General features: G+C 35.7%; 3 protein-coding genes across 3 annotated transcripts; all 3 read right to left on the bottom strand.

Moving 5' to 3' along the window:
• Positions 1–3,583: 3,583 nt before the first annotated feature.
• Positions 3,584–6,528, bottom strand: ifnphi3 (interferon phi 3). The gene is made up of 5 exons (XM_056234673.1): positions 5,915–6,528; positions 5,655–5,741; positions 5,418–5,564; positions 3,832–3,927; positions 3,584–3,726 (listed from the first exon to the last, which is right to left on the bottom strand). The coding sequence occupies exons 1-5, from the start codon at positions 6,038–6,040 to the stop codon at positions 3,619–3,621; spliced, it is 564 nt and encodes a 187-aa protein (XP_056090648.1). The 5' UTR covers positions 6,041–6,528; the 3' UTR covers positions 3,584–3,618.
• Positions 6,529–9,398: 2,870 nt separating this feature from the next.
• rdm1 (RAD52 motif containing 1) lies at positions 9,399–13,147 on the bottom strand. The gene is made up of 7 exons (XM_056234637.1): positions 12,933–13,147; positions 12,457–12,636; positions 12,210–12,332; positions 11,930–12,092; positions 10,219–10,317; positions 10,052–10,131; positions 9,399–9,818 (listed from the first exon to the last, which is right to left on the bottom strand). Exons 1-7 carry the CDS (start codon positions 13,035–13,037, stop codon positions 9,726–9,728), a joined length of 843 nt encoding a protein of 280 aa, XP_056090612.1. The 5' UTR covers positions 13,038–13,147; the 3' UTR covers positions 9,399–9,725.
• Positions 13,148–13,662: 515 nt separating this feature from the next.
• Positions 13,663–17,048, bottom strand: gh1 (growth hormone 1). The gene is made up of 5 exons (XM_056234681.1): positions 16,944–17,048; positions 16,585–16,724; positions 15,974–16,090; positions 14,412–14,573; positions 13,663–14,258 (listed from the first exon to the last, which is right to left on the bottom strand). The coding sequence occupies exons 1-5, from the start codon at positions 16,951–16,953 to the stop codon at positions 14,055–14,057; spliced, it is 633 nt and encodes a 210-aa protein (XP_056090656.1). The 5' UTR covers positions 16,954–17,048; the 3' UTR covers positions 13,663–14,054.
• Between the last annotated feature and the right edge of the window lie 10,216 nt (positions 17,049–27,264).

The raw sequence follows: 27,264 nt of genomic DNA, 5'->3' as shown, positions 1-27,264 counted from the left end.
ACTTCTGCAGAACTTGAGTGAGGTTCATGGTGATTCCTATCTAAATCAGGGTTTATAGTACAGTTAAAATCACCTCCAACTACCACAACATTATCCTGTGGGCAATTTGACAAGGCATCTGATAACTTTTCAAAAAATATCTTACGCTCATGTCCAACATGAGCATATACATTAAAAAAAGAAAACCCTATTTGTCCAACCATAATATCTGCTCTTAAAAGTCGACCAGGTATTATCTCAAACATAACTGGTTGATTACAGACACCTAGTGAGAAAAGTATAGCAACACCAGCACTAAGATTAGTCCCGTGGCTCATTAAACTATTTCCCTTCCAATCACAAGTCGACTGTGTCTGATTCTGTAAGTCAGAATGAGTCTCTTGAAGCATAATAATGTCTGCCTTTTTCAATTTTAAATAATTAGAGCAAGTCTCTTTGTTGTGTTTCGACATCCGTTGATGTTAAAAGTTCCAATTCCAAAAGTCCCCCCCCCCCCAAATAAACTGACAATCATGACCCCTATAGTCTTTGAACAGAGCTTTTTATCTTTTTTTAACAGTGCTCAGGTATTTTTTTAGCCTGTATCGTTTAGGCTGATCAAGCTCCTCCGGTGTTGCCTTTCTTATTGCCATCGTAGGCCTACATGGATCAACGAAGAGTTGTAAATCTGGGAAGTATTTCTCAAGTTTTGGTTTTCGCTGGTTAAAGGTATTGTCCAAAAAAATCATTAATTTGACTAACTGTATAAAGATGTTTTAATTTAAAATTGTGACGATTCTCTGCAGACCCTCCCTGAGAATTTGCAATAGTAAGATTTTCTGCTATATCAGAAGTGTCACTATCAGAATCCATTGAATGAACTTCACTTCCTTCTATCAACACACCAGCATCGCCCTGAGCAGGGGCGTCATGCAAGCCAAAATTCTGGAGGGGCACAATCTGAGACGTTGCAATTGTTTTCTGACGGGTGATATGGATCATGTTAGGAGGGGTCAGGGGGTTTCTCCCCCTGAATTTTTTTTATTTCTGGCTGCTAAACATACCATTTCAATGCAGTTTGGGAGGGACAGAAATACCTTTACGGAGCTAGCAGCAACCCTCCTCTATATGAGGACTAAGTTAAAGTATCTATTTTGTACGTTTATGTAAAAGACAGGTTGATGAAATAACTGTAAGCTCAAATTCAAAAGCTTTTGAAGTCTACTTGATTAAAGCATGTTTACACACACACTTACACTTAGGCCTACTACACATGATTTTAAAAACAGTACCATTGCAGTTTTTATGTTATGATTTTAAATTGGTATCTGGCCTAAGATTCTAAGAACGATCTTAAATGGTAATGGTAAATGGACTGCATTTATATAGCGCTTTCACAGACCCAATGGCCACCAAGGCTTTACAATTTGCCTCACATTCACCCATTCACTCACTCATTCATACACCGCAGCGGTGTCAGCCATGCAAGGCGCCATCCAGCTCGTCGGGAGCAGCTGGGATTAGGTGTCTTGCTCATGGACACCTCGACACTGGATCAGGTGGAACCAGGGATTGAACCACCAACCTTCCGGTTAGTAGACAACCTACATTAACCACTGAGCCACTGCCGCCCCAGTGTAATCTTACATTAAAGGTACATAAAGGTGCTGAGGTCTGACTTTGTGGTGCTCTGAAATTAAGTTATTTTAATATTAATATGTGATGAAGGGCCCCTGAGACAGGCTAAATCCTGATGCCTGCGAGTCGACTAACTCTCCGCCAGGCATCACGAGCTCAGCCCGCTCTACTGATCGTTCCGGTTCGCCGATCGCGGCGCGCTCTACTTCAGCCCGCTCTGTGCTGTCGTTTACACTTACAACCGGATTCACGGAAGAATGTATCAAATCGTCAACGTAATCGTTCATTATAGGCTCGTTAGAACTCTCTCCATCTTTAGAGAGAGAAGGCGCTTCAATTACCTGATCAATTCTGGCACCTTCATTATTTACTGGAGCAGGAGGCAATTCTTCCGTAGAATGATTACGCTCATTCACATTAGTGTTAGCCTCATCATTAATTGAACATACCAGTTTTGTATGACCGTACTTTCCACAAGTAAAACACCTAATCGATTCAGTACTGATATAAATGGTATAATCTTTACCCAGCACAGTAGTTTTCGCTGACCTATTCAAAGTTTGAAATTCAGCGTTCAGGATCATGAAAGTCTGACGTCTAAATGACATCACATGTTTGAGTTCTGGATTTTTTTTAGTCCTCAAGGGATCATTTTAATCGGCCCCATTAGTTTACCATAGGGTTCTAACAAACGCTCTAGTGAATCTTTAGAAATGAATGGGGGCATATTTGAAAGGATAACCTTCTTGGAAGGATTCGACAATGGCAAAACTGGTAAAAAAGTATCTCTAACGGATAAACCAAATTCAAAATGCTGAACCAATGAGACTTCTTTCAAAAAGACAACAACAGCCTTGTTCATCCTTGATGCGGACACAATGTTACAAGCACCAATTTCGCTGCTGATCACAACTAAATCCTCAACTGTAAACATTTGCACCCATGTTGACCGGTTAAAGAAACACAACCATCTGAATTTGTCCCCATTTTCCACCCTTAGGTGAAAAAACCGGTGACAATTAAATAAACACTAAACCAAAATATCTAAACAAAATAAAGAGAAAAGGAGAAAACGAACAACTCACTCAAACACGCCACAACTCGCTCAGACGCTCACACACTCCTCAGACGCCCGCACATGCGCACACGCACACACATACACAGAGAGAGAGAGACATTTTAAACATTTTTATTGCTGTTTATTTTCATGTAAAAAACATTTTTTTTTATTCATTATTATTTATTTTTTGTTATTATTATTAAAGTGTTAATGCTTTGGCAATGTAAAGATTTCTTTCACCATGCCAATAAAGCTATTTGAATCTTATTATAATATAGCCTATATATATATATATATATATATATAGAGAGAGAGAGAGAGAGAGAGAGAGAGAGAGAGAGAGAGAGAGAGAGAGGGAGAGAGAGAGAGTTTAAATATAATATAAAGTAGTTTAAATATCAACCTCAATATTCCACATACACCAAATATTTACTCATCCACCTTCCTTCCTTTTTCATATTTTTCTCTCTTTTTTTTATTGATCTGCATTGACCTCTTTCATTCAGATATTTAAGGTAATAATTTCACAAATGATACTTTGATAACACAATATTCTGAGAGGTCAGTGTATTCAAAATGTATTTTTTATTCAGAAATTACAACAAAAAAACATACAAAAATACAACATTGTAAATGAATGAATAGTCTACTGGAGTGTTCAAGTTGTGAACTGTCCAGTGCTGAATGGAAATGGTGACGTAACAAGTCAAAATCAAAAGTGAAACTGAGAGTTATTTCCCTTACAGTGATCAGGCTTAGAAAGCTAATACACCTTTAAAGCCACAAAGGAGACAATAAATAAATAAATTAATAATAAATAAATAAATGAATAAATAAATAAATAAATAAATAAATAAATAAATGAATGAATGAATGAATGAATGAATGAATGAATGAATGAATAAATAAATACATAAATGAGACAGCATGCGAGTAAGCATCTAGAGTTCTGGAGATCCATACATGATGTCAGAGTTGTTCTTCAATATGAAGTTCAGAGTGCGGAGAATCTCACTTCTTGCGATTTCCCATGCGCAGTAACTGAAATCCTGCGCAGAAAAAAAATGCATTCAACATAAAAAAAAATATTAGCCTACTGTAGCCTATATAAGAGGTAATATATGACTAGATTTAGGTTTGGGACACAAGCGTACCTTTTCTTTCAGAGTTGAGGATATTGTCTCGAAGTAAACCTTAAGTGAGGCGTCTCTGCTGGGAAAATCCTGGGCCGCTTCAGACTTGCCCATGATCTGTATACATTTGCCAAGACCCAGAAAACATGAAATACTGAATGAAAAATAACATGGGTAAAAAAATTTTTTTCTCTAGACCAAAAATGACACAAAATCTAATCTCATAGACATTTGATGAATGGCTATGGTATTTTAATTTTGTCATTCCATCTGAATATCATCTACATTAATTTAGTCAGTTGAAACTAAATCTAGGTTAACCGATCTCATTTTGTTTCTAAAGATAATAGTGATCTATGACATTGTATTACGTTGTATTTATTTGTAAATGAGGGATTTGTGGACACATTAATGTTTTTAGATTTGTGGAGTAAAAATTAGGCTTTAGTTTTTATTTTGAAGTGAAAAATAAAATTAGATAAAATATTTCCCCAAGGGGGCTATATTAGCCTACCTCATTAGTGTTAATTGCATTTACAATTTAAGTAAAGTAAATCCACATCGTTCTTAAAGGGGTATCTCTATGGAGTTAATATTTTGGCATAATTAAACAAACAAATCAGCATTTTGAAAACAAACTCGAGGTTAATTTGAGCAAAAATGCAGTGGAGTAACAAATATGTAGGCTATTGTGTTTTACAAATATAAATAAATGAGCCTAGATAATATTTCCCAAATAAATACAAACCATCCTACAAATTGGATGTAACCTTTGAACAAATACAAAATCTAGTGCATACAAATGCATATCTGTTTGTTATGATTGTGAGACACTTGGCTTTTTATGAGATCTCTCGGCTCGATTTTCTCACAAATGCAGTTGAGCAACTTCCTCTTCTAAAACAGTAGATGGCGCTAAGCTAGGGGATTTGTTTGTTTAATTATGGCACAATATTAGCTCCATATATCTCCCCCATCTCTGTAACATACCTATCGGGGAATACACAGCGCTCTATATTACTTGATTCTGATTTGTCAGTTGAGCCAGCCAGCGGTCAAATAGCCTATTTCTTTTGCATAGCCTAATGCATAAAATCCAGGGCAACAACTGACCGGTTCTACTTCCAGCGTCTCTTGGGGCTTCATGAGTCTCAAAATGCAATTTAAGTTGTTCGGAGCACTTCATTAGGCCTATTAATTTTATGTCGAAAGCTTTTGACTCTACAAGTTCGGCGTTCAAGTTCAATATACAGTTAACAAACGAAAAGATCACTCGGAAGAACTATACAAACCGCCAAAAGACTCGAACTGGATTGGGCTAGTGAAATGAATTAATTGGAGCTAAATAATAATAAAAAATAATTAATCCATAACCTAGGCTATGTTGCCGTGTTTGTGTTGGGCGATTATTTGCAAAGAACTATTTTTCGTAGCGGCAGCTTTGAGACAGCATGCAACTAGCCTAGCCCTAGACCTAGGCGAGGTCCGCGAATTACTTTTATAATTTAATGTAATTATAATTATAATTTATTTACATATCATTTGAATAAAGACAAGATCTCTAAAGTTGAAGACATTAACAAAAAATTAGTTTGCTGTTTTCTTACGCATTTGCTTTCCTCAATCTGCCGGTATACGATGCCTCGAAACTCAGTCATTTTTTCTGCATCCCACTGGTCTGGAACACTGTAGTCCTCAAACAGTGCGTCAATATTCTGGAGTGTCTGGTAAACAGCCTTTTCAACACCAGAAACCTTCAGAAACAGTAAGAGTTGAAGAGTGACATCATGTCCACAAAACAACCTAAAGTAGTGCAAATTAAACCGGTTATTCAAAGTTTTTACCTGATTCTTGTTGCTGGACTCGAACACATTTTGCGGGAAAGATATGGGAACACGGTCGTCCAAGCATTGCGAAGGGAAAAGGCCACCCTAAAACAAAATTGTATTTAGTTAAAGAATATAGCTAGGCCTATATATAAATATATATATATATACCGTATATATATATCATATATATATAAATAATAACCAATATATTTTTCTTTCTTTTTTTGCCTTCTATGAACCTTGTGCCTCTGAAAATTATCTGCAACGATTCTTACCGCAGTCTCTATAAATCTACAGGTTTTCTCCATTAAGTCCTTTCGAAGGATGCAGTTTGTTGGCAATGACCAAACCTGCGCAAAGCAGAAAAAGGTGCACAGCCAGGCCACATAATGAAGGTCCATTCTGAGAGATGCCTATAGAGGATCGGAGACCATGAGTTTAAAGCAATAGGATTCAGTAATTTCAAGCAATAAATAATTCGATTAATTAAGCCTCTAATTTGACTGCTTACCTTGTTGAATTGTTGTATCCTTCACAACTTGTGTTTGTTGTTATATGATATACTCACAGCAGTTCTGCTGTTTATATAGGCTACTGCATTTTGGATCGAAAAGTGTTGAGGCACCATTGATGTACTTTCTGTTTTCGAGACGTCTTTAACTCCGCGGTTTGTTCTAATTATGCTGACTTGCGTCTTTCATTCCAGTGTATCCCAAATCAAGACAGATTTCCCCTTTATGAACGTTATGAAGCCACAAGACCATGTGTTAATCTCATGTTGGAGTCACAACTATTGCTCTTTAATTCATCTTAAAAAGGTTGTGGTATCTAAGAGCCCAAGGTACAAACGAAACCTAAATAAAAAAAAACAAATACATTCCAATGTATTTGTAATTGTGACAGAGTAGTGATATCGTTTGAGTTAAAACTCGCATTGTGGCATGTTGACACATGTTTATTGTTCACGAACTAGTTGTTGACAACTTAGCTATATATCATTAGGCTACATCTGAAGGCTTAGTCACAGATGAGCTGATCGACAAAAACTTAATTCTGTTAAAACATTTTCTAACGTATCCAAGATGATCAATCTAAATACAAATCAATCACCGAATCTAAAATATAGCCTACTAATTGTGATGAGATTGTGTGTTGGCAGTTTTTAGGCTTCTCTTAATGTGATGAGAATTACATTTTTATTACAATTTAAACTGATTTTCCTTGGGTCAAGTGTCAAACACTCGAAGCCTTTAAAAAGACTCTGGTATAGCAGCACAGGTGTAAAAAAAAACAAAGAGTGAAAAGAGAAATGTTAAGTAACTTACATTGACATTAGGAGGTTAACCACAGAATATGCTTATAACACTGTGTAGCTATTTGTGACATGCTGGTCATTTCCAAATGTGCCTGCAATCACAGATCCTTTCTTTGGTAGATTTCTGGTCGTTCTTGCCTCTGGTTTAGGTAGGCTATTGGTCTCGGCCTGCGGTAATAAACCAGACCACAGTCACAAATCCTCTCATATTATTCATTTCAATATTTAGTTTTTTTTTAACAATAAATCTGTTGACTGATGTTAAATTTAGGCTTCTTTTTAGACCGATATATTTATTGTGAAAATTATTAAGAATAATAAATAGGCTATTTTGAATTGAATATTCTTTTTTAGATAATATTATAACAATTTATTGTGCCTTTTATTTAGTTACATTTATAATATAAATGACAATTATTTAAATTCATTTTGAGAGCTGAACAAAATATTTATGCAACACTAGCACTGGGATTTGCCCAAGATGGCATGCGTGTGTTTTAATCTTTGTGCATGTGGTCATTTGTGGTTGTGGTTTTACGTGCAAGCAGAAGAAGAAAAAAAGATTTGTCGTTATAGTTTGTTTCTAGTGAAATACAATAAATGACTGGTATTTCAACCTCGTGGGTAAATGGAGAGACCCCCGCTGGCATTATACCTTGGAAAGTGAAAATGAGGACAGAGAACTGAAAGAGTGAACCAAGCTGTGATCACGAAAAATCACATTCTTCTCTCCCTAACGGGTTGTTTCAGGGCAAGAGGAATCGAGCACTGCATGTGCTGGTGGTTCTGCCAAGTGCCTCAGGGCTTGGCAGAACCAACCCGATCTCTGATTAATAAACCTCTCACCATAGGCCTACTCATCAACACGTGTTTATGACTTATTATTCCAAACAAGAGGTTATTAATGTCATTCCCTGTAAACACACACACACACGCCTCAACAAATCCAGTAGAACTAGACCTTTTGATATCAAGATTCTTAATTTGCCAAAATGTGGAAATTCACTGCTTTAATCAAACGCGAAAGCTAAATTTTATCTTCTCATTTTGTAATGCTTTCGATTTGATAACATCTTTCCTTGATAATAAACATTCTCAGTGTTAGAAAGTAAATAGAAATATGAATTTTCAGGCATTTCTTTTCAAATGTTGATTTTGTAAAAAAAAAAAAAAAAAAAAAAAAAAAGTTTAAAGTCGTCATGAAATCAAAATTAATACTATTTACTTATAGCGCACATCGAATGCCGGATCCGATTCACGGGGCCGTAAGGCAGACATTGAACTTAAGTTTTTAATCAAATTGGCTGTTTAAGTAATTTCAACTCATTTTAAAAAATCTTTCCTAGTTAAATCTTGTGTAACTTAATTAATGAAGCTGTAATTTGTTAAATTATTGTAGGCTACTTTTTTTTTTACAGTGTAATAATCTCTCATTGGCCTACATAATGAGAGACAAATACAAGCCTCAACATATAGCCTAAGTATACACAAAACACAAGTATTAACAAAAATCATGAAAACAAATGAAAAATCTTTATCTCTTCAAAACAATCATATTTGATATTGTCACTGAACTGGAATAAGGGATTTTTATATTTTCAGTGCATGCAGATTGAATCATCTAAAATGCAGAATGAAGAGGAAGTGTGTGCATCATTTATATATATATATATATATATATATATATATATATATATTTTTTATTTTATTTTTTTGCTCAAACTAATTAGTCAATATTATCATAAATATGTTTTTATACAGATTAAATGTGTGCCAGTCTGAGTGTTTCCAGCTGAGTTTAGTTCTCCCTCGTCCTTCACTTTTCTCCGTTGAAGTCTGGTTGAAGTCTATGGGGTCGCTGTGTCCATTTCTTTTACTGTCTATGGTCCTACGCTACAATCTAAGGGTATTTTTTCTTAGGGTCTTCCGCTGTTGCCAATGGCTTGCTGAGAGTACTCTTTTTTTTTTAAACTGCATGCGTATACTAAAAAAGTCCCTGTACAATTCAGTTGAACAGAAGCAGACACTGCCACCTAGTGTCAATTAGGTTAAGAAGCAAGTACATCAGCTCTAAGACAGTAAAATATCACTCCGACAAATAGGCAAAAGGAATTATAGGAAAACAGAGTAACCTTGGTTCTATAAATTCAATCTGATATTATTCTTCAATCTGGATAATTCCATTTCTAAGACCCAAAACACATGATTGAACATCTATTCTACAAAGAAAAGACAGCCAACTGAACAATAATCAAAAGCAATGAAGGAAAGAGAGACACATATGATTAAGATACAATGTAGTTTTATTTAACACAGCAGAAAAATCATAACACATCACAACACACAAAAACCCTTTTAATGACAACATACTACAACCTCTTAATGTATTATAAGGTAGCACAAATAAAAGATGTAAGTCATTTTAACAACAGGTTTATAAAGTTTTAAAGTGATGCATTCCGGCTTCCCACAATTCCTTATGCAATTACACAACTTTCTTTGCTTGACATCTGACCTGACCTTCAACCCTCAAACTGTGTGGCCACTGTCTCAGCCACTTAAAAAACAGAGAATTGCTTTGGAAATAGCGAAGAGGAATCTGAGGTCAGTTGCACTGAAATCAAGAGGTTTACCACAGAGTATGACTGTAAAGCGGCACACGTTTGACATTATGGTCAATACCAAACATTAAAGAGAAAACATATCATTTTTGATGGTCACTTCTCTGGAAAATATTGGCAACTGTGTGGGTTGAGAAAGTTGAGTGGTGGTCAATGAGGGAGGTCCCGAGGGAGGTCCCATGGGAAATCCTCCTCAGTATTACTGTCAGCACCTTCAAACTCATTCCAGGAGATGTCATTTACCTGGCAAATTAAGTTATTTAATAGTTAGCTCTGGTCAGCTCTTGCTAAACCACAGGACAAGAACTGAAAGTGACTGGCTAGTTCCTTAGAGATGTTCCTCATAGCAAAACTTATTAACCGATTTCAGTAGACTTGAATTACAGTAATCTGGTATGCACGGGACAACATTTAATATATTTTAATACAAGCTTTTCTAATAAAAATTTAGTTATTGACTGAAGTGTAACACTTACTTTTATGACTCCTTCTGAGTTCTCCTCTGGAAGGATCTCATCTGGATCATACTTGATTTCAATTGCTACTTTTCCATTTCCTATGAGACATAAATGACATAAAATGGATGTTACCACAGACTGCAATGTACATTGTATAATGGCTGTATAGGTTGTGTGATACTTACCCAAGATCATGAGAAGCACTTTTTCAAAGGCAACCGCCACAGCTTTATCTTTGGCTCGTTTCATTAGTGTCCCTCTTTTTCTCAACTTTTCCTCCGGGTCTCAAAAGATTTTAGTAGATGTGAACTCATAACATGTTTCACATGAAAACCCCCCCAAAAAAACTCTATATTGCACACACACGCACAACACACATGCTCGTTCGCACACACACACACACATGAAACTATTGCATTTATTTGGCCATATCATCATGTGGGGCTATTATTACATGACAAGAATAAAGTAAAATAAATTAACAAAAAAGTAAACAAACAAATTCACAAACAAAGAAGTTAAATAATTAAAATAATTAAGCTTGTGTTTGAACGCAACCACATAGCAACATCCTAGCAACCACCCAGAGTAAAATACATTCTATGCAGCAACAGCATAACTTCAGCTACTTAAAACTTTAAACAACTTCAAACTACTTTAAACTTCAAACTACTTTAAACTTCAAACTACATTAAACTTCAAACTATTTTAAACTTAAAACTAATTTAAACTTAAAACTAATTTAAACTTAAAACTAATTTAAACTTAAAACTACTTTAAACTTTAAACTACTTTAAAATTCAAACTAATTTACACTTTAAACTAATTATAATTTGAAACTAATTTAAACTATAAAGTACTTTAAACTTCTTAAAACTTCCTGGTGCAAACTTTCTCAAGCCAACTTAAAGTTTGTCTACAAACTTTTTAATCTAGTTTCATTTATTATTATAAAATGTGTTGGGTTGAGATGCATTACAAGTAATGAGAGTTACGTAATCAGATTCACGTTACTAAATGTACAACAAAATATCTGAGTTACACAAGTTACTGTTTTCCCATTTATTGACTGACCTCTTCTGTCCCCATGTTGAGAGAAATCGGCAGTAAGTTCAGAGGTGTTGTGAGCGCAGTGTGAGTGTGGACATGACGGTTATTGTAGTTCTAGACTAAATGTGAGCATGCATTCACTCATCTCACTTGCACCAAATAGATTTAGTGTCCCTTAAAATAATTTTAAAAAGTGAAATGCAAACTCAGAACATTACACAAACTTGCAATGATCAAATATGTTACATAACACAAATATACTTTATTGATTTAATCTCACTTTATAAACCAATGTCTTTGCTGCAGACCTTTGACGATCAAATTCAACCATACGAATAAGCAAACATTTATTTAGTTAAACATCACATTTGCGTTTCATTTTTTAGTTTTTATTGCTGAAGTAAGAGTGTTGAACTTTCTTCTCCTGTGTCCTATTCTACTGCGATCCAGAATGGCAGCACAGCTGATAGGTTTGTTTGAGCTGCGCCCTCTACAGTACAGGTGTGAATTTGCATTTCCTTCAAAATGAGGCTTAATCATTTCACTTTTGGTGTGAAAGGGCCTTTACATCCAAAAGAGAACTTTTGTTTGTTTGTTATTAAAAAACACACAAGCAAGCCCAGCCAAAGTAATGGCAAAGTAACATAACGCATTACTTTCCATGTAAAGTAACTAAGTTACACAATTCATTACTTTTAAAAGTAACTTTCCCCAATACTGATTATAATTATGTATTAGTATTTTAAAATATATTTATATAAGTAAATTGAAGTGTACTCAGGTTTTCTTAAAAATCTGAGTTTTCTAAAAAAAATAAAGTATGTTGCTTGACTTAAGTCAAATCACCTCGATCGTTGTCAATGATCTCCTCTGCCACACCGACCCCCTGGCAGCTCACGCCATGCTGTGGGAAGGTCAACTCTGCTATGCAGCCATATTTCAAAAGCACACCCTGGTCATCTGTTTCTTCTTGACACCCGGCATCTACACACTTTGAGATGTCCTTCAACTGTTGAAACACACAAAAATGTTTTGTTTACAAAGCCGCCATGAACAGATGCACACTTAGCCTTGGGGTGGGGGATGAAGAGTATATTCAGTGTATATCATCCATATTGGTGCTTACAGTGATAATGCGGGTAGACCAGCCGCCAAAGCCCAGATAGTGATTAGCCAGGTTGTGACATTTGGAAAGGCTGAGAGGTTTAGTGCTATAGAAGGACAGATTCTGCTTTGTGCTCAATCGGACCTGAGGGGTTGGTTGAAGGAGAGAATAATATAAGCAAAATAAAATCAAACACTCAAATCCTCTGTAAAAAAACAAAACAAAAACGCATTACAGCTTTATCTGTCGTTGTAATACATTAGGCTACCTTTAAAGGAGAGCTTTGAAAAAGACACTGCTTATCAGTGGCCCGCTGAGCTTTGGATGCCTGTACTGATGAATAGAACTTCACCATCGTGTAGAACCCAGGTTCTGCCACCATGGCATTAGGACACACCTTCAGAAGGTAAAGAGCTCCAAATGCTGAATACACGCTCCACAGGGACTCCTAAGAAGTCAGGTGATACAGTGAGAAGTTTCATAAACAGTCATTAAGATTAAAGTTGGGTACATTCATGCTATTACTGGTGATTTTGCACTAAAAATCCCTAAAGTCCAAAGTTGAGCAATCCAGGTCTTGTTACGCAAACATAATGCTTATGTACATCTTTGGACAAAAATTAAACATAACCTGACTTAAGGAGCAGGTGAATAGTAAATCAAGACAATACTAATAATACTAATACTAATAATAGTAGTAATAATAATAAGAAGAATGTAATAATATAATATGGTATAACTTACATAAATGTAGGCCTCTGAAAATGTTGGCTGAATGTCCCAAATAAAAATAGTTTTGTTGTTTTCGAAAGGGACTTTGAACTCAATTATATCGACCTCAATATCCATTGAGATATGGGTTTAAATAAAGCTACCACTCGAAAACGGTGTTGTTGCCTCATAAAACATTTACATTTATTTAGAACGCTAGAAAAGTCGAGTATTCAGTTGACACCACGGCTCCCCTCTACTACTTCCGTAAACAGAATTGCATTTCGCGCTCTTACTCGACGTCATATTACGTATTGCGCCGTGATTGGATCACTGGGAGGATTTAACAAATGAGAACTCTCCGCGCAGCCAGCCAGTGTTTAATACTGTTTATAAACATTTCAAAATGTAATCTTGTCTCATCATCTTGTTTTAGAGACCTGCTGCAGTGCATCTTAGAACAATAAGATGGTCCTGTTTTTACAACATACTGTAGAAAATGTTGTGGCTATTTTTTTCCGGTCCAATTTTAACTCGTTCATTGTGGACGCCTTACCAGGGCACAACACAGACTTAGATGAAAATCCGAGCATTTAAGATAGGCTACGAGCAATTTTGAGACGGGCAGAATAATGAAACCACACAGGTGATACAGAAGACAGATTGGATGCAGTTAAACACTTTAATGGATAAAGACACGTACAGCTTCAAGAGAACAGCATAATCTAACAATAAGGGCATGAACTATCTGACAGACAGACAAAAGTTTACATTCATACACTTGGGAGTGAACCCAACCATCCAAATGACAGTTGCGACAAAAGGCATCTCTAGCCATTTTTGAAACCATAATAAACTAATGTCAAAGTGATTTGGGCACATTTTAAAATAAATAGCCATAATTTGAATAGCACCACTGTGAAATGTTAAATCAGATTCAACCTTGATTTATGAGCACTCCCCAATGAGAAGAATAAATACAATAGTAGTGTTTAGATATGGGAGGGAACTAGAGAACAGACCTAGCCATGCCTGGTTGACATTTCCTGCATATATAAGACCAGATAATAATTAGGCCTACTTTAGGAGGTTAAGGGATGGTTTTAGATTTGCAGCAAAGCACACAGGCTTTGACTAGCACTACATTGGCGCCCTCTACAGGATGCAGTTGGAATCCAGGGATCTCCTGCAATTTGCAACCCTCAGGTAAGTTTCCACCTTGTGCATGTCCTTCTTGAAGCAAGCCAGAAGACGAAAGCTCTCTCTGAGGCTGCTCTCCCCCATGGTCACGTAGAAATCCTCAAAAGGCAGCGGCAGGGAGTCGTTATCATCCATGTTTGGTTGACCATCCAAACATCCCTGTGCAGATACAAATGGAATTGACAAATTATGGAATAGCTATCCAAATAAGCCCAGAAGATGTGAAGATGTCATCACACCTCCTGGTATGACCACTAGACAAAAAAAAAAAAAAGAAAAAAAGTAGCTTAGAATAAATCTGGTCTCTCTCACCTTGATGAGCACGCTGATGCCCACTTTCAAGTCTTCCAGCTTCTCAGTGATCTGGTTGGGGTTCCCGACGGTCAGGCTGTTTGAGACGGTTCCGCTCAGGGTCTGGCTGGGGAAGTCCCAGGACTCAATGAGGCGGAAAGAGATGCGAAGGAGCTTCAATATCTGAAGAAAGAAGAAAGAATACCGGAGGCTTTAGACCACTATCTATTTTAAGTGTTTATGCTGGCCATATTTGTTACTGCCTTAGATTTTTAAGTACAATCATTTTAACTTAAATTTTTAAACTGACTTATAAAAATGAGTTGAATCTTGTATAACTTATAAAAAAAGTTGAAAATTGCTTAACTTATTTGGATGATTTTGGTGATGTAAAAACACCTGTTGTCATATTGATCATTTAAACTTTTTTTTGTGATGATGGAACTTTTCATTTCTTATAGCATTTTCTGATTTTTGAGCAATTTAAGAATAAAATTGTCATCTAATTGTGTGAAACAACAAAAGTATTTCACTTGCATCATGCATGTACTCTAATATTAAATATTTATGTTTGATACTACTATTTGTTTCATAGCTCTACATATTGTTGAATAAAACATGACAGGTCGGGATTTCATTTTTAACGATATTGTCTACACAAAGTGATCAGTTGACTTAACTTAAAAAAAGTGAGATTGCATTGCAATTACACATGAAGTTCATTTACTTAATTTTAAAGGAACACTCCGACTTTTTGGGACTTTAGCCTATTCACCTTATCCCTCAGAGTTAGATAAGTCCATACATACCTTTTTCATCTCCGTGCGTGCTATAAGTCTGTTTGACGCACCCACCGCTAGCCTAGCTTAGCACAAAGACTGGATGTAAATGGTTGCAGCTAGCATACTAATCCAAATAAGTGACAAAATAGCGCAAACATTTTCCTATTTACATGTTGGGATTTGTATAGTCACAGAGTGTACAAAAAAACCACGTCACATGAGACACAGACATATTTTAACAGTATAAATACTGGGAACTATATTCTCTGAAGGCGAAGCACTGCTACTTGGGCGGAGTAATAACCGCAGCACCTGAGACGCGCCGTGGTGAGGAGCAGAGAGTTCGTTCAGAGTTTGGGTACGGTACGTCTCAGGTGCTGCGGTTATCACTCCGCCCAAGTAGCAGTGCTTCGCATTCAGAGAATATAGTTCCCAGTATTTATACTGTTAAAATATGTCTGTGTCTCATGTGACGTAGTTTTTTGTACACTCTGTGACTATACAAATCACAACATGTAAATAGGAAAATGTTTGCGTTATTTTGTCAATTATTTGGATTAGTATGCTAGCTGCAACCATTTACATCCAGTCTTTGTGCTAAGCTAGGCTAGCGGTGGGTGCGTCAAACAGACTTATAGCACGCACGGAGATGAAAAAGGTATGTATGAACTTACTTATCTAACTCTGGGGGATAAGGTGAATAGGCTAAAGTCCCAAAAAGTCGGAGTGTTCCTTTAAGGCAACGGGTTTCCTCACTTTTTTTAAGTTAAGTCAACTGATCACTTTTTACAGTGTACTTACTGAGCTCTTCTGCGTTTCATCTTTTCCAATGGGCGCCTCAATGGAGTCAGAGTTGCAGAAAGACAGAGGAAAGATTTTACTCAGCTGTCTGCGTTCCTCAGGCAACAGGTTGTCCTCCTTGATAATAAAAGTAATATAGTATTTAGTAAAATACATGTTACAAATGCATACATGTTCACCTGAGAAATGCAAAGAACACTAATTAAATGGATAGTTCACAGAAAAATTGAAATTTTGTCATCATTTACTCACCCTCAAGTTGTTCCAAACCTGTATGAGTTTCTTTCTTCTGTTGAACACAAAAGAAGGTATTTTGAAGTATGTTGGTAAACAGCTGATGGGCCCCATAGTATTTTTTTCATACTATGGAAGTCAATAGGGCCCATCAACTGTTTGGTTACCCACATTCTTCAAAATATCTTCTTTTGTGTTCAACAGAAGAAAGAAACTCATACAGGTTTGGAACAACTTGAGGGTGAGTAAATGATGACAGAACTTTCATTTTTTGGGAAACTATCCATTTACTTCTTGAATAGGTGTGACCAATCATTTTGTTCTAAATGACAGGTTAGAAATGACTTGTTCTGAATAGATTTGAATTGAAATATTACAAAGTCGTTAATCATTTTTGCAGCCAGCTGGTGCAGGTGTTGAACACGGATGACTGCGTTGTTGAAGAGCCGCTGGTTCTCTGAGGCTCTTCCCTGGTTCACCAACAAACTAACCAGGACCACCGACAACAGCACTAATGCTATAGGAGAAGAAAAGAAAGAGGTTTGTTTGCCATTTGCAAAATATCAAATACATTTGTTTGGTTTATTTGCCATGCTCCAATAAACACTTTTACAACTATGAAATTGGTTTTACAGGTAAGAAGATAAACATCTAAACTAAACAGGGAGTTGTTAAAAATAAGTCTTATACATTAAAATCCACAAATGACATGCAAAAGAAAGCTTCACATCCATACCTCTAGCCATTTTTACTCAGGGTAGACAAACTCTTGCAGTCTTAGTTGAAGGCTTGTGAAGGTTTGTTTTCCTGGCTCAGGTGTACTGATATTTATATGTGGCATGAACATGTTTTGATGCACCTTAATCAGAAACATGATAGTTTCCTTGCTTTAATATGTATTTAGACAAAATACATTAGTGTTGTGGTTCCAGTCATTTATGTGCATATTTCCATGACTCTGGTATGATGTTGTTGGCACTAAGAAAAAGCAGAGGTCATCATTTTATTTACTGAATATGAATGAAATCCTTTGTATCATTTTAATTAAATATGAAAGAAACACATAAGCAATATTTCTTTCCATGTAAAAATCTGGTGAAATTATGGAAAATATAGTGGTCCTTAAATTCTGAAAATGTTTTACGAACAACACACAAGAAGATGTGTGTAGCATCGCCACGTATAACCTGTAAATGGTGTCATCTCCTTCTGAAAGGACACATTGTCAATAATTATGAGAGAGAATCAGGTCATATGTCTTTGTTGTCACTGTGGGGATGTGGGAGGATTTTCCTATTCAGACGTGATGTTGCCCTGTGTGTAATATTCAGCAGTATTGGGGTTGCGAAATGTCAGTATATGAAATTAATAGTTTAATCCCTTTTCGTGGAAAAACAGAATACAATCAGTTACCTGACCCTCAGCTGCATTTTTTGCCCGTCACTATGGTATAAGGACCAATGTCCTGGACAGTTAAAGTTGGATAATTCATCATAGGTTAGACCAATATTGACAGTAGAAAATATAGCAAATGGTCAATCTCACAATTCTGTCACAAAACATCTGGGTCATATTTCACTCCCCAATCAAAGGAAATAATAATAATAACAAAACTATATATATATAAAAAAAACTGCTTCTCTTCTCTGATGACGTGTGGGCGGGACATCACAGCATCCAACCATCTAATTAATTCCCGATGGACAAAATTAAGTCTTGTTCAAGAAGCCATTTCACTTAGATATACGCCACTAAGGAAGAAAAGACTACTTTAATATAAAAAGTAGCCTATTATTTAAATTTTGTAAAGCACACAAGTTTAAATCATGCTAAATGTATTTTTTGCTGATTATAATTTTATGTACAGACATGAATAAGTTTATTAATGAGAGTGATAAGGTGATGAGAATAATGTTGTCAGGATTCAGATTGGGGAGACCCAGACGCAGAATGAGCAGGAGAGTGACATTTATTTAACAGGAGACAGTACAAGATAAGGTGAGGCTGGAACAGTCCAAACAGAAGGATCAACAGGAAACAACGACAGGACAGATGAGGGTGACTGCTGGAACCAACTCCAGAGGACAACAGGTCGAAGAACTGCAAAGGATGAGACCAGGCCAGGCAGATGGTTGTGGTGAAGACAGGGCTATGGAACCATGAAGCAGAGATCTGGCACTTGCTGCACACAGACCCCCTAGAACCAGTCTAACAGCCAGGCAGAAGAAACCAGCAGGCAGGGAATCTCGGGGAGCAGACAGGAACCAACACGAGGGAAGACTCAAGACAAGAGATAAAAAAACAATAGCAAAAATAAAAACTGGCAAAAGCTAACACCAGAAAACAATAAGAACTAAATATAACTGGAGCTATAGCAATGGGAAAAAATAAAATAAATTCTATAAATGAATAACTGGAACTAGTAAACAAAGAAATAAAACAAGACTCCAATCTAGAAGGCAAGCTAGAGATAAACTAAATAAAATATAAGTTAACAAAAGCAAAAAACAAAAGATGAACCAAAAACAAAGCTTTGGAGAACTAGAAAAAAATATAGGACTTGACAAGACAAAAAATCAGGAACAGATAAAATAAATACAAAGCTAGAACTGACAGAAACAGTAACTGTAGCACTGACTAAGCTGAGTGATCACACACACACACAAACAGAAATTACATGGATACATTGACAATAATAATGCCTCATAGGGTATTCACATGACATTACAGCATTTTAATGAGCCCAAATTTACTACAATATAAACTGGAGGAAAAAAAAATTAATCCTCAATTAAAACATGTACATGGTGCCAATTTAAATGAATGTAAAGATGTAATAGATTTCAATGACAATGGAAGGTTATTCCAGTCCATAGGAGCTTTATAACAAAATGCTCTTCTTCCAATTTCACGATGTATTCTAGGTGTAGCAAAAAATGGATGTAGCAAGTGTCGTATGGGATAGAGATATGTCTGACAAAATATCGTTGAAGATAAGGGGGAAATTTGTTAGCATAATTAATGCAACTAAAAATAAACATATACGTGAAACCTTCTTCTTTCTTTAGGTTGGAGCCTTTCATAGAGCGTGCAGTGATGTGTCATGAATGTATACCTTAAGACAAATCTACATAGGAATTAAATAAAAAATCTAGAGCTTTAAGAGAAGTAACACTTGATGTGTGATAAACAATATCTGCATAATCAATTAGCGGTAATAGGAGTTGCTGCGCAATACGCTTTCTTGTACCAATTGTAAAGCAATCAATTGAAGAGTACACCTGACACAAACATTGTTTAACTTTCTTAACTGTAGCTTCAATATGATCATTGAATAATAGCTCAGTATCTAGCCACAGACCCAGGTACTTAAATGCATTTACATTTACAAGAGATCTTCCATCAGTCATACAGATTTGTAATTCATTCATATTAACTTTAGATGGTCTCAGTTTAAACAACATAGTGCAAGTTTTTTTCTCATTAAGAAAAAGGTTGTGCTCTCTGAGCCAATTCTGAACAGTAATAAAATCCGATTAGTGCATTTTGTACCTGGTCCTTCTGGTTATACGATGTATATAGAACCGTATCACCAGCATAAAGATGAACATTACAGGATAAACTGGGCATATCATTAATATTAACAGAAAAAAGGAGTGGCCCCAGCACAGAACCTTGGGGCACACCCTTACCTATAATTATACTAGTAGAGCATGTATGCAACGTATTGACGCCTACCATGTAAATAGGCATTAAACCATAATAAAGATCTTTGACTTCAGCCAATCGAATACAATTTATCTAAGAGTAAATAATGATCAACTGTATCAAACGCTTTCGAGAAATCAATAAAAATGTCTCCAGTATATTTGCCTTCATCAAATGCTGTATATACATCATTTGTAAAGTTTAGTAGTGCTGTAGTAGTAGAGTGCTTAGGTCGGAATCCAGATTGTGCGGATGATAAAATACTATGTTCTTCAATAAATTCGCATAATTGCATGAAAATTAATTTCTCAAATATTTTTTTAACTGTACATATAATAGAAATAGGTCTGTAGTTATTCAAATCATCTGGTTGTCCACCTTTGAAAACAGGCAATACCCTAGCCAGCTTCCAAATAGGTGGAAGTGAGTTTGAATTTATAGATAAATTATAAAATTCTGCCAGGGGGAACATCAAGATATGTGATGCTTATTTTATGAATTTGGATTCCATTCCATCAGGTCCAGCACCAGTACTCAACTTCAATTTTCCTATAGTTTAATGTTTAACAAATGTTTTGTTGCAGTAAACAAATGAACATTTTGGAGGGAACTGTTCTTAATTATCGTAAGAGTATGTCACAATCTTAAATGTCTTAAAATAGACTTAATTTGTGTGCCAAATATAGAGCTAGCATATATTTTTTTCATTTGATTTTGGAGTGAAATATGACCTCTCACAACATTCAAGTAATGTCATTCTTCTTCCATATAAAATAATGAGTAGTTATACCCTGATTTTCCCTGAGCTCTGAGGTTTTTTTTTGTATTTAGTTTACCAATTGTATCTCTCAGATCAGCTTGCCAGGGAAACAGAGACAGAACTGAACTGACTGGCGCCACAAGCATTCGAAGACTGTAACTTACTTCCACCCTGTGGTTACAATTGAAATGAAAGCAGGTGTCAGAGGTAAATCCCCCATGATGCCTCAGCTGTTCATACGGGGCATTCTGATGACTGTCTGATGGAACCTGTCAGTCAAGTATGGGTAACAAATTCTTCCTGATGAAAGCCCTGTCAGGTGCATGAACAGCATCCTCCCTTTATATATAAACTAAACAATTATGAATAGAAATAGCATATATATACTGTATATATATATATATGCTCTCAGAAAAAGAGGTAAAAAAGCTGTCACTGGGATGTTACCATTTTAGGTACTAATATTTTGGTACCGATATGTACCTTTGAAGTACTATCACTCTTTAAATACAAAGGGTACCGTCCTAGTGACAGCTTTTGTACCTTTTTTCTGTGAGTATATATATATACAGTTGTGGTCAGAATGAATGGCACCCGTGGTAAATATGATCACAAATGGCTGTAAAAAAGAATTCTGTATTGATTATCCTTTTAAACTTTCTTTCAAAAATGTGCATTGAAGTAAAATAATTGAAAGTGGGGGGAAATCACATTATGAAATAAATGTTTTTCTCCAAAACACGTTGGCCACAATTATTGGCACCCCTAGAATGTAAGTACAAATATCTCTGAAGTATATTCCAATTAATATTTAACTTTTTTTTTTGCACACTATAGGGTGACTAGGAACATGAAATTGTCCAGTCATGACTTCTTGTTTCACAGGAGTTTAAATATGAGGAAACACAAAGGCCAAATTCCCTTAATCATCAGAATGAGTAAAACCAAATAATATAGTTCTGATGTGCATCAAAACATTGTTGAGCTTCACAAAATAGAAAGTGGCTGTAAGAAAATAGCTAAAGAATTGAAAATCCCCATTTTGACCATCAGGGCAATAATTAAGAAGTTCCAATCAACTAAAGAAGTTACGAATCTGCCAGGAACAGGATGTGTGTCTATATTGCCTTAATGGATGGTGAGGAGGAAAGTTTGAGTGGCCAAAGACTCTTCAAGGATCACACATGGAGAATTGCAGAGATTACTCGAGTCTTGGGGTCAGAAGCCTATAAAACAAAATTCAAACAACCCCTACATCACCACATGTTGTTTGGGAGGGTTTCTTTAAAAAAATCCTCCTCGCTCATCCAAGAACAAACTCCAGCAAATTCAGTTGTCAGACACGACTGGAACTTCAAATGGCACAGGGTTCTGTGGTGCAGATGAAACTAAAAATAGAGCTTTTTGGCAGCAAACACGATAGATGGGTTTGGTGCACAAGGAATAAAAAGTACCCCATACAATTTAATATACCATTGGATCTTTAATGTTGTGCGCATATTTTTCTGCTGGAGGTCCTTGACTTCTTGTTCAGATACATGGCATCGTGGATTCTATCAAATATCAACAGATAAAAAATCAAAACCTGACGCCTTCTGCTAGAAATCTTATAATGGGCCGTGGTTGGATCTTCCATCAGGACAGTGATCCAAAACAAACATTACGGAGCACAAAATGAAGCTTCTGCCATGACCTTCCCAGTTCCCTGACCTGATGAGTGGGGTGAACTGAAGAGAAGAAGCACCAACATGGATCTGGGAATCTGAAGGATCTGGAGAGATTCGGTATGGAGGAATGGTCTCTGATCTCGTTGTTCTCCAAACTCATCAGGCATTAGGAGAAAACTCTGTAATCTTGGCAAAAGGAGATTGCAAAAAGTATTTAATAAAAGGGTGGCAATATATTTTCCCAACGTGTTTTGGAGAAAAACATTTATTTCATTATGTGATTTCCCTCCCACTTTCAATTCTTTTATTTCAATGAAAGGTTCGATTTTTGCACATTTTTTAATGAAAGATCGAAAGGATAAACAATGCAGATTTATTTTTTACAGCTATTTTTGATCATATTTATCAGGGGTGCCATTCATTCTGATCACAACTGTATATATAAAGGCCTATATGATTTGTATGAGAATAAGTTGCCAAAATAATTACTAAAATTACAAGATTTTCTTTGTAATTTCCTTTCTTGCCACAAGACGGCGCAACTAAATTGAAGATCTTTTCTAAATTGAAGATCTTTTCTTTTCATGTTTTAAAGCTGCTTCCAGTTATTTTAGTCGTACAAAAACAGTCGTATTTGAAATTTCACCTTGAAATGTCATAAATCAGAATCAGAAACAGAATCAGAATGAGCTTTATTGCAAAGTATGTTTACACACACAAGGAATTTGTCTTGGTGACAGGAGCTTCCATTGCAGAAGGAAAGCACAGACATAGTGCAGACATACATACATATGAATTACATGCACAATAAAAATGAAATATAACACAATAATTATATTATAAAGAAAACAAAATGTAAAAAATGCAAAATAGTACAGTAATAGAAATATAGAAGGAATTTATAGCGTTATGAATTTACATATAGTATTTACAGGTGTACAGTTTAATATGTTATTTTCAGATGTACAATTTTGAGATTATATGTACAAATGGACAGTTATGAAAGACAATATACAGTAGTTATGAGTGTTTTAACTGTTCAGACTGAATATAGCCTGAGGGAAAAAACTGTTCTTGTGCCAATACATATACATAGAATGATTTGAGAATATTTCCATTATGTGCTTTAATGCTCAGTACAATAGTATATATACTTGACAACCTTTAGAGGCACCTGCCCCTGACGCCACCTGCTATGTTCACAATGACCTTTCGACCCTTTCGTTGTAAACTGTTCTTGAACTTTTGACATCATTGATGCACTTACGGCCATAACTTTTCTGCACAAAGACAAGCCCTGTCTTTCTGTGTCCTTAAACGATTTAGAGACCTGTATAAGCTGTGCTCCGGACACTCTCTTCCTTTAAGGCGAACTCCACCTTGTTCCCAATTCTCGTCAACTCTTGTTTCAAAGGGGGGCAATGTTACACATCTACCCTGGAATGCACAGACTCCATCCCACCCACTCTCCGATTCCACAAGCTGCTCATCACAGTTCTGGAGTCGTCTCATGTTGCATCTCTCCGGGCAGCTGTGGCTTCTTTGCTTTGGAGGCACCACTCGTTGACGGGACAAGCTTCTCCACTGCTTCCTTAGCTTACATAAAGGCTGAATCCCAGGAGAGGTCTTTCACGTTCCCATCCAGCCTGTAAAAGTAGCAAACAAAGGTTGTTCAGGTCAAGTGTGCTGTTCTGACAGTGCTAAGCACTATGAAATCTATTCGGTTAAAGTGAAAAGTTACCATAAGCTGGATCTGTGACTTCTGTGTTTCTGCACGTGGTTCAGACCAATTGGTTTTGTGGTAACCTTTTCTACATAATAATGTCCTGTCCCATGTTTCTATCGATAAACAGCCTTAAAAATAAATAAATGGATCATTTAAACTAATTAACACTTATAGAAAAAAATATATATAATATAAATTAAATATAATATAAATAAAAATTACAAATGTATTAATATATTGACTATTTAAAAAAAGTTATGGGAAAACAACAGAAGTGGACAAATTAAAAAAAGTATTTAGTAAATATGAATAAAATAAAAAGAGAAAATTAAATAGAAAGAAAAATAAAGTCCCACTTGGTTTACAATCTACTCCTGGTTTCACAGACAAGGCTCAGGTCTGGTCAGACTAAAATGCATCTTTGAGCTCTTTTAACTAAAAGCAACTTACATATCTTAAAATATATCAGCGCCATTGTTTTGTCTCAAGAATAAGTTTTTTTTTCAAAGGCACGTTTATAAAAGCTACTTAAATGTCTTTATGGAACTAAGGCCTAATCCTGGCTTAATCTTAATCTAGCCTGTCTGTGAAACCAGGCCCTAGTTTTAGTGATATTGTAAATGATGAGAGTTTATTTCAAGAATATTCTCTCCAGTAATACATAATTAATACATTTTTAGCTAACTGTGATTATGTATATATTTCTGAAATACATAACCTAGACTCTGATAACTTGCATAACTCTGATCACTCAGATCACTCTAAATTGTAATGTGGACTCATGCATTTTCTGAAAAGCTGCTTTGAAATGATGTGTATTGTGAAAAGCGCTATACAAATAAATGTGAATTGAATTGATAAACCCTCAGCACTGAGAGTGTCACTCAGACGCAAGTGAGAATAAATGAGCATAATGTCTGTTCTGAGGTCACTTCACAGCTGACCCTTGACCTGGTTTGCATGCACGGAACTCGGGCGGCTGTGATCCAGGGGATGCCGCAGTAGTTCCAGTGAGCAGCATGTGTTCTTGTGTGTAGGCCCTTGGTGAAATCACGTTCACCGTGTAGGCCCATAGGTTTGAATGTGTATGAGCTAGTATACAGTGCCTTGGCCAGGGTATGTAGTGCACTGGAAGTTTATTCAATTAAACAAATCGGAATGGCTAAAGTGTATCCTGCAGTAAGACTATCCAAAATGAATAAAATAAAATAATAATAAACCATCGCTGATTCACTGTTTAAAGTCAGCTCAATAGGCTACTATGAATAAAAATGATCTTGACCACAGGGTGGCACAAGTTTGCCATATCAGCTGGACTATTGAATATGCAATAGAAAAAGTAAAAAAGTATAAAGCTCTTTTATAATATAAATGTATTGGTAATGTAATTCTAAGCTTTACTTTTTCTCAACTGCATTAAAAAAAACACTAATCAGAAAATATCCCAAAGACAAATAGAATCTTGTATTTTTTCTCATTGCATTTTGTTAGAGAACGTAATAAAAACTCAAAGACTCAAAAAAACAAGAGTTTATTTCAGGCATGTAAACAGAAAGAATATACAATAAAATGTACAAATATTTAAGTACTTGAAAAATGTTACATTATCCATAACATGCATTCAGCAAGTGACAAATACTGTGAAGTGTCAATACATTCAGTAAACAGTGTGTTAGTACTTATAAGCAGAACATTAAAGACCATCTGATAAAAGAATCAACTAAAATTTCTTAATAGTGATTTAATTAGAAAATTAAGTAGTGGATTCAGATTCAGATTCTGTTATTATTCATTTGTCTTAGTTTAATTCATAAAATCAATGATCAATGAAAATGTTTTTCTAAAAAGCATTCAGTTATTCTGTGCATTACTATTTTAATCACGGTCACGTTATTACTGCACACTGTAAAAAATGATATGGTCAATATGTTATAACAAGATATGTTTTATTGCTTTAACTCGTCAAAATAAGTTAAGCAATTTATCATTTATAAGTTATAAAAGGTTCAACTCAATTTTTTGAGTCAGTTTAATGTAATGTAAGTTGGAATTACTTAAACATCCAAGTTGATTGTACTTAAAAATTTAAGGCAGCAATTCTTTTTTTTTTTTTTTTTTTTTTTACAGTGCATGATTTAACTGAACTATGAATAAATAAGTTGCATTTGATCTTAGTGCTTATCACCCTCACTGTTGGTTTCCATTTCACACGTATAAAAAAGTGATAGAAATGCCATAAATAAAGAGTTTGAAAGCAACCAAAGCTTCATGCTTATTTAAGTGCTTATTCTAACACTTTCAGCTTGGGGGCTTACATAAACTGGTAGCTTCAGAAGCCAGTGCATGTTTAATTACATTAAATTTATCCTCAAAAGTACAAAATGTTTCACCAATTCAATAATTTAAAAAAGATTATGTGAAACGACAAGCAAATGAAAAGACTTCTTAAAAACATTTAAACCTCTTTACCTGGCAGCAACAAATAAACTGTCATATTTTAAATGCTGTTAATCGGTTATGTGAGAGAAAGATAAATTGTTAACTTTGCAATTAAACATTGATAATCAAAATAACGATACATTTGAGCGAGTAACTGTAAATGCTGGATGAGTATAGTGAAACATGATAGGGATGCTAACAGTCTGACTAGGCACATTTGGTCAGTCTTGTTCAGTCTGACTCTCTGGAGGCATTATAGCAGACTGTGTCCATAAAACGTCATCAACGGCCCAGGCAGCAACATAGTGTCAGCAACATGTGGATTCCACGCGTACCCGATGTGGGCCGGATCTGGGTCGAGACTATGTTGCTGTCGGGGAGACAGAATGCTAATAAAAAGTATAGGATGCAATACGTTAAGCTGGCTAGTTTTTCTACTTTCTGACCCTGATACATCCATTCATACATGCAGTTTTTACAACATACAATGCCCTGTTGAAAGCATATAGTTTATCTTCTACAGAATATTCTCTGTATATTGTGTCATCATGCCCTTTATTATTCACTACATAACTGGGCTGAACAACCTGACATCCAGGACACAATTGCACATCTGGCTCAAAGTAAAAATGGCCTACATACATAAGCCAAGGATTTCACAGACTTGCAATTAACAATTTGCAAGTACACCTTCCACATGAAAAAGGCTCATTGGGCAAGTGAAACATTACAGAATCCATATTTCAGTATACTGAAA

This window comes from Rhinichthys klamathensis, unplaced genomic scaffold (genome assembly GCF_029890125.1).
Source record: "Rhinichthys klamathensis goyatoka isolate OS25496 unplaced genomic scaffold, OSU_Roscu_1.1 h1tg000401l_1, whole genome shotgun sequence".
Classification (NCBI taxonomy): domain Eukaryota; kingdom Metazoa; phylum Chordata; class Actinopteri; order Cypriniformes; family Leuciscidae; genus Rhinichthys; species Rhinichthys klamathensis.
Note: the sequence above shows the minus strand (reverse complement) of the source record. Positions and strands in the feature narration are given on the sequence as shown.

Coding starts and splice junctions, on each gene's coding strand:
- gh1 (XM_056234681.1), bottom strand. Junction 14,574..15,973: donor ATGAAACGCAGAAGAGCTCA/GTAAGTACACTG, acceptor TTCTTTCTTCAG/ATATTGAAGCTCCTTCGCAT. Junction 14,259..14,411: donor GCATCAGCGTGCTCATCAAG/GTGAGAGAGACC, acceptor GTATCTGCACAG/GGATGTTTGGATGGTCAACC.
- rdm1 (XM_056234637.1), bottom strand. CDS start 13,037: ATGGATATTGAGGTCGATATAATTGAGTTCAAAGTCCCTTTCGAAAAC. Junction 12,637..12,932: donor TTTCAGAGGCCTACATTTAT/GTAAGTTATACC, acceptor CTGACTTCTTAG/GAGTCCCTGTGGAGCGTGTA. Junction 10,318..11,929: donor GATCATTGACAACGATCGAG/GTGATTTGACTT, acceptor AAATCTTTTGAG/ACCCGGAGGAAAAGTTGAGA.
- ifnphi3 (XM_056234673.1), bottom strand. CDS start 6,040: ATGGACCTTCATTATGTGGCCTGGCTGTGCACCTTTTTCTGCTTTGCG. Junction 3,928..5,417: donor AGATTGAGGAAAGCAAATGC/GTAAGAAAACAG, acceptor AAATGTATACAG/ATCATGGGCAAGTCTGAAGC. Junction 3,727..3,831: donor CCTCAACTCTGAAAGAAAAG/GTACGCTTGTGT, acceptor TTTTCTGCGCAG/GATTTCAGTTACTGCGCATG.